The sequence below is a fragment of the Populus nigra genome, chromosome 5, assembly GCF_951802175.1.
Source record: "Populus nigra chromosome 5, ddPopNigr1.1, whole genome shotgun sequence".
Lineage (NCBI taxonomy): Eukaryota > Viridiplantae > Streptophyta > Magnoliopsida > Malpighiales > Salicaceae > Populus > Populus nigra.
In genome coordinates, this window is record NC_084856.1 from 12,536,799 (window position 1) to 12,544,810 (window position 8,012).

General features: G+C 34.4%; 1 protein-coding gene across 1 annotated transcript; it reads left to right on the plus strand.

Moving 5' to 3' along the window:
- The first annotated feature begins 1,502 nt into the window (after positions 1 to 1,502).
- Positions 1,503 to 3,492, plus strand: LOC133695436 (F-box protein SKIP2-like). The gene has a single exon (XM_062117437.1). It carries the CDS (start codon positions 1,734 to 1,736, stop codon positions 3,306 to 3,308), a length of 1,575 nt encoding a protein of 524 aa, XP_061973421.1. The 5' UTR covers positions 1,503 to 1,733; the 3' UTR covers positions 3,309 to 3,492.
- Positions 3,493 to 8,012: the final 4,520 nt, after the last annotated feature.

Consider the following 8,012-nt stretch of genomic DNA (forward strand, 5'->3'; position numbering starts at 1 on the left):
AAAGCAAGCTCTTGGGCCTAAATTATGATTATAAAAAGGTGGTCCTAACATCGTGCCCTTTTTCTTTTCTGCTGCCTTTCTTAAAAAAAATAAAATAAAAATAAAAGGGCCTAAATTATGATTATAGCGCTTCAAACAAAACAAACAGCACCTTCCTTCCTTCAAGTTGTTCCGCTCATCCATGCCTCTTATAATATAATATTAATCCCTTCTCCAAATTTCATCCATTTTTGAAAATTAGCAATCTTTCTTTAAAAAATAATTGGTAAAATAACACGACATCAATTTGTAAATCTCGAGATTGTGAAATGTAATATTTAACCTTGTTGCTATTTAAAAACGTTATATTTTAAAGAAATTATGAAATAAACTGCACAGATTATGATAAGAAATAAAAAAGAAATAAAGAAAGAGATTTTGAAGGCATATTAAAATTTTAATTATGACACCACCGATATAATAAAAAAATATTTTGATTATGAGACGAATCCAACTATATTAAGTAAGGTTACTAATAATGATCGGAGTGAGGCACACTTGTCACCCGAAGATGACAGGTGGCTTACTTGTTTTTGAAGGCAAGTGTGACCAACTTCAGTTATCATTGATGACCTTTCTTGATGTTGTTAGATTCGTCTCGTCGAGATTTTTCTGATGATAATAGTAATGTCGTAATATGAGCTTTGATGTGCTTTCGAGGTTTTTTTTTCCTTCTTTCTCTCTCCTATTCTTATTGTAATTTGTGAACAGAGAGATCTCACAGGCACAACGAAATTTCAATTACGACACCACTAGCACTATAAAAAAAATTCGACGAGATGAATCCAATGGCACCAAGAAAAGTTACTAACAGTGATCGGAATGGGTTATATTTGACGCTCAAAGATGGCAGGTGACTTATTTTTTTTGGTGACAAGTATGACCCACTCCAGTCACTGCTGGTGACATTCCTTGGTGTATTTAAATTTATCTAATTAAGATTTTTTTGATGATGTTGGTGATGTTGTAACCGAAGTTTCGACGTGCCTCCAAGATCTCCTTCTTTATCTTTTCTCTTTTTTATTCTCATCGTAATTTATGAAACACATTTCATAATTTTTTTGAAATGTTGTATTTTTTGAATAACAATAAGGTTAAATGTCGCGTTTTCTAATCACAAGATGTATAAATTGTACTATTTTATCAATTTGTATTTAAACTATGGTATTCTTTTTATAAAAAAAATTGCTAATAAATAAAAATACCTTACTTTTCCTAACATTTAGAGGTGTTTGAGATTGTGGTGTATAGTATTTTTTAAAATAATTTTTTGTTTAAAAATATATTAAAACCATAAAAAACAATAAAAATAAATTAATTTAATATTTTTTTAAATAAAAAACAATTTTAAAAAACAAATGAAAATAGAACCATAAGTTATGAAAAATTCGTTGAACATGACTCGCTCACACGCAATCTCCACGCCCACCAGATTATAACTTCGTATCTATCTAGTCGGTCCGTGGCGATTACGACGAGGCCTCGCACCTCCCTCGCTCCCTCCCTCCCTCCCCTGTTTTGACTGCCCAAGAGCAGTTTCAACCAAATAATTATTAATTATCCTCTTCGTATTTATAACCTAGCACACCCGCTCCCTCTCCTCTCAATCTCTGCAAAGCAAAACTCCAAATCCTAACACGACGGGACCTCCTCTGGAACCAGCTGCTCCAGTGGCTCGTTTTCTCACTCACCAAATGGGCCAATCATCTTCCACCACTAATTATTCAATCAACCGATTCTTAACCCCCGCGACCATCTCATCCGAATCCTCAGATTTAGCCGACGAAATCAATATCGGACCTCTCAGAGACCACACGGAGGACATACCAGACGATTGTTTAGCTTACATATTCCAGCTTCTCAAAGCCGGTGACCGCAAAAGCTCATCCCTTGTCTGCAAACGATGGCTACGCGTCGATGCTCAAAATCGCCGCCGGCTTTCTCTGATTGCGCAATCGGAGATTATTTCCTATGTACCTAAGATCTTTACTCGATTCGATTCGGTTGCTAAACTATCTCTCCGGTGTGGTCGGAAATCTGTTAGCTTAAATGATGATGCGTTGCTGATGATTTCTATCCGGTGCGAGAATCTCACGCGACTCAAGCTCCGTGGATGTCGTGAACTGACTGAGTTAGGTATGGCTAACTTTGCTAAAAATTGTAAGAACCTGACGAAATTTTCGTGCGGTTCGTGCAATTTCGGGGTTGAAGGAATTAATTGGATGTTAAAGTATTGTACTGATCTTGAAGAGTTGACTATTAAGCGGCTTAGAAGTGTCAATAATGGGAACGAATTGGTCATCGTTCCCGGCGCGGCCGCATTAAGTTTAAAATCCATTTGTTTGAAGGAGTTGGTTAATGGGCAATGCTTTGAACCGCTTGTGGTTGAATGCAAGAAGCTTAAGACCTTGAAAGTGATTCGTTGTTTAGGTGATTGGGATAGTGTGCTTGTAAAAATTGGGAATGGAAATGGGATTTTGAGTGATGTTCACTTAGAGAGGTTGCAAGTGAGTGATATTGGACTTGGAGCAATTGCCAAATGTGTAAATATAGATAGTTTGCATATTGTGAGGAATCCTGACTGTTCAAATTTAGGGCTTGTTTCTGTGGCAGAGAATTGTAGGAAGTTGAGGAAGCTTCATATTGATGGGTGGAATATTAATCGGATTGGAGATGAGGGTTTAATAGCTGTAGCGAAACAGTGCCCGGAGTTACAAGAGCTTGTTTTGATTTGTGTTCATGTTACGCATTTGAGTATGGCAGCAATTGCTGTTAACTGTCAGAGATTGGAGCGATTGGCATTGTGCGGGATTGGAGCTATTGGTGATGCGGAGATTGCTTGCATTGCAGCTAAATGTGTGGAGTTAAAGAAGCTTTGCATCAAGGGCTGTGCTATTTCTGATACTGCCATTGAAGCTCTTGCTTGGGGATGTCCGAATTTGGTTAAGGTTAAGATCAAGAAATGCAGAGGAGTTAGTAGTGAAGTTGTGAATTGGTTGTTGCGGCGCAAGGGGTCACTTGTTGTTAGTTTCGATGCTGCTGAAAGTGAAGGGTTGGATGCCAGTGGCAGTGATGTTGGAGATCAAGAAAGTGGTGTGGAATTCCCGGTGATGGGTGACCAAGTAGTTGTCCGTGATGGCCCTTCAGTCAGCGTTGGGAGATTGGCTTTGCTTAGGGCGAAGCTGGGGTTTTTTGCCAGCAGGAATTTAGTGCCCTGTGCGTTTAACAAGTCATCAAATCACGGGGATAGTTCAAGTAGCAATCTGTGAATGATTTTTGTAGGAGTCGGTAAAATGAGAAACCAACTCTTGATGATCCATTCGCCCTCTTCCTTTCTATTGGTTGCGCTAATTACTTGATTCTTATATTTCACAGTTTATGTTGTCTCTTTCTGAATTGTTCAATTTTGTTAGCAGTTAAATTAAAACAAGAAGAACTTCCGTTTATCAGTCAGTCTGTCTCTATTTCTTTCGTATCACACTTGTATTTGGGTTTTTTTCTTCCATAACTTGAAGTAACCATTACTTCAGTTGAATTTCTTTATTGTAACTAAATTATTTAGAAAGAAATACTTTTTATTATTCTGTAACACAAAAAGTGAAGTAACCATTAGAGCATCTCCCATTTTAAAATGGCTTTATATATATATATATATATATATATATATATATATATATATATAAATAATTAAAAAATAATATAAGTTAATTTAGATGAACTCGTTAAATTCATCACATGTGTAATTGACAAAAGAATAATGTTATATTTTATAACACGTAGAAATAACATTTATAGAGAAAAAAAACAGAGTAAAGTAGCATTTTGTTTATCACTTCCGAATGTTACTTCTCAAAAAATCTCATGTGTTCATCGTGATGCCTGTGGTTTCTTGAATGCTGCGTAGCTTCTTGCAGCACAGCAGTCTGTGTAAACACAGCAGCCTTGTGGTCAGGTCCTAATTTTGTGGTTCATACTGGCAACTGAGTCTTCCATGGACTTTAAACTAAAGATCCAGCTCCTCTCTCCTTTTCAAAACCGTGTTGTTGCAAATGATAGCCACTTCAAAGACAAGCTGCCTGAGACACATTGCATGGTCCAGTTCAGTTATTTTAGCATGATTGATATATTGGTCTCCGAATGTTCTGGATGTTTTGGCATACAATATTTGGTTAGCCTTTGTTAGCTGTCTTTTATATTGATGTCGACTTCAGCCTTTGAACTAAATTTTGTCTTCTTAGTGGCAATGTTTTTTTTGTTTTATTTTTTATTTTTAAAAAAGCTTCTGTTCATGATGATACAGTACCACGCGGGTTCAAAGGAGCTACTGGGAAGTTATGGTGCTTGAATTCTAATTGCTACTGGGAAGAATTTCATAGAAGTACAAGAGCGTAGGAAGTATCTTAGCTTGTAGGGCATGGTTGAGGCGCACAATTCAGAAAGACCAAGCGAGAAATTGTGATGGTGACTCGACGATGATATATAGACTCGAAAATTCAAAGTCATTGTTTATCACCGTCTCGGTGGTGTTCATTGAACAATACACGCTGATTTTTTTTTTTTTTTGATTTTTCTCAGTCAAATGTTCTAGTATGAAGGGATCAGGTTCCTTCTTCTCTGGTTATTTTCTATTTTTAACATTCTTAATAAAAGGATATTTGAGAGAGTGGTAGTGATTGTTTTTTAAAGTGTTTTTTATTTGGAAATGTATAAAAATAATATTTATTTTTATTTTTTAAAAAATTATTTTTGATATCAGTACATTAAAACGATATGAAAATACCAAAAATAATTAATTTGAGGTAAGGAAAAAAAAATTAATTTTTTTTAACTTTTGAAACACAAAAACAAACAAGATCAATATATGAAAACCAATTTCAATCTTCTGCTTTCATGATTAGTTAATGTGAAATTACAGGGTGAAGATATTTAATTACTTGATTGACTTGCTTTGAGTAGACTGTTTAAGCTATGAATAAAACCTTAATTCATAGTTGCCAACAAAGTTGAAAAAAACTTCTAATGAATCTAAATCTTTCCACAATTGTTTAATGGGCTTGAGTTTTTTTTTTGAGTTAGACACTTTCTCATACAAAACAAGTTCTTTTTTGCAAAATAAGGGATCCTTTCATGCCTAAATTAACCAAGCGTAGAAGAAAAATAGTATATAGAAGAAAAGGAATGAAAATATAGGAGAATATATGTCGTGGTCTATGTGTATAGATATATTGTATTGTTATCTCTATACCTGATGATTCTTGGGTATTTATATACCTTAGATCACATATATTTGCTTTGTAGGTCGTAGGGTCGTGAATCTACTCGAACTAGTAACCATGAAAAATATTTGATTTGTGTGAACGACTGCACCATTAACCTCTTAGAATGAGTTATTTGTGTAAGCATCTATCCTATTAATTTATGAGACAAGGTTCCAGGTATGCATCAACAACTTGTAATGTGAGACAAGGTTCCGGGTATGCATCATACTGACAACTTGTAATACAAGGATTTAGGTGTGTGCTTGCACTGATAACTTGTTAAACAAAGAATTAAGGATGGTGGTAGTATATGGGGTATGTCTTCAAACTTGTTACACATATGCTTTGAGATTGTTTAACATGAAAAGAATCAGTGTGCTTTCCCATTTAGGTTAGCCAACTGTTTCCTCTTTTTTTTTTTTCCATCCTAGCCCTCCTCCTTCACTTTCTTTGTGGGTTTGATTGGATCAAGGTTGTTGGGCTTAGTGGGGCTATTTTTTTTCTTTATCTTTCTTTTTATTTCTTCCTCTCTCTTATTAAGCTCCATTGTTTGAGTTGAGACTGAATTAAAGAGTTATTGAAGAATTAGTGATTGACATAGAAAAAATAAATTTTTTTTGGCACATGTATGACATATGTCGGCGAGTGAACAAGCCTGCCAATTTCTAGCTACGTGTGCAGTAATTTTTAGCCTTTGATGACAGTCTTTCTTGGTGGACTTGGTTTCGTCTTGACAAGGGGAATCCTCCTATATAATACGTGTTTATGAGAAATCTTCAACAACTATTTTTTTTTCTAATGTTTTCTCCCTTGTTTTCCACACATTTTCTTCTTTTTTTCTCCTTATTTTCTAAGAATTAGTGATTGATATAGAAAAAATAAAAAAACATTTTTGGGCACATATATTACATATGTTGGTAAGTGAACAGGCCTGTCAATTTCTAGCTATGTGTGTAATAACTTTTGGCCTTTGATGAAGTCTTTCTTAGTGGATTTAATTTCATCTTGACAAGGGAAATCCTCCTATGCAGTACATATCTATGACAATCTTTTTCCTTTACCCCCTTCTTTTCTTTTCCTTTTCATTTATGAGCCTAATTGATATTTTATTTTCTTTTCCCTTTTTTTCTTCTCTCATTCGGACTTGGTCAAGCCCTTTCTCTCTCTCTCTCTTTCTTTATTTTTTTTCTTCTTCCTTCGCCTCTTCTTGTGCCTGGCTGGGCTTATTTATCCTGCCTTATTAATTTTCCCATCTAGTTTTTGAAACTATGTGAAGTTTCAAAAACTTTACTTTTTACTTGTAGGGGCATTTTGATTCGGAAATGGGAGGTGGAGTTAGGATAAATTATGAGAGTACGAATCAAAATCATATAATGTCAATAATTGAAAGAAGACAATGAACTTTTTAGGCGAGTTATCCTGAGAGGAGTAAGCATGCTTGTGTCCGAGTCAAATAAAGATTCTTCATAAAATATAGCTAAAGAGAGCTCACATAGTGTGTTTTGGCATTTAAGCTCCATTAGAGACTGTTTAGTATTTAGGTGAAGAAAAAGTTCCCTAGAGACCATTTTCATGGTGGAGAATGCCTTGTTATTGGGCAAAGTTATGTTGTGGTAAATGTTATGCTATCACACATAGAAGTGCTTTTTATTATATTTGGGCTATGTTATTTCTTGGTGACTTCACTGTGTTGGGGATAAGTGTTGTTTTGAGCCCGACGAGAAAAACTCCTACATAGGTAGAGAATCTTATGGAGAAAATACCACAATGAATTTTTTAGGAAGATTATTATATGGAATTATAGAGATTTTATATGAAGATTTCATTTGGATACATGTGTATTTTGTATATATAATAATAAAGATGAGCAATCTTATGGATAACAACATAACAAAGAATCACAAAGAAAATACCAATTTCGTGAAATAAAAGTTTAAAATACATTTTAAGTAATCTAAATGCTATAAGGAAAGGAAAGATTGACATTAAAATGATCAGAGGCCATTTTAAGGATTTTTTTTCTCTAGGGTTAAAAGTAGACCTAATTCTACTAGTAAGGTCTCTTTATTTATAAATATTCATTTCTTTGCAATCTTATACATCTTTACTTAGTATTGGTTGATTGATCTATCATGACTTCTTACATATAAGGAAAGTAAAGGTACATTCCATAAACATTATTTGATTTCATCTCACCATAGTCATTCACATTTCAGTAAGGAATCTCAGGGCTAAGTATATGGTAGTAATAAAAGTATTTATTTAATAGAGAAAAGGTCTCTCAAAGATAGTGTTTTAAGATAGTTTTATCTTTATCACCATAAAGGTTTGTGAGAATATGCAACATTTGGGATAGTTATCAATAGTTACTGATATATTTATGATTTCCTCAACTAGCACATTATTATTTTCTATCCCTATCAGAGGATTTTTTACTATAGTCAATTTGAAAGGGTATATACTTGTGCCATCATTTATCTAGAGAGGATGTTGATAGCGCTCTCATCATCTATGATTACCCTGTGTACCTTATGGTTGGATATGATAATGATGATTACTATGACATCCTCATAAGGGAATGTTATCCCCCTTCATCTTTAGAGATTAAGATGATATAGTTATGCCACGAATTTGGGAGTCATAAGGCAACCAAAACTTGTTTTGCGTATGCTTTTTTAGCCCGACTATAGTCATTCTAAACAAAAAAAGTTTTCA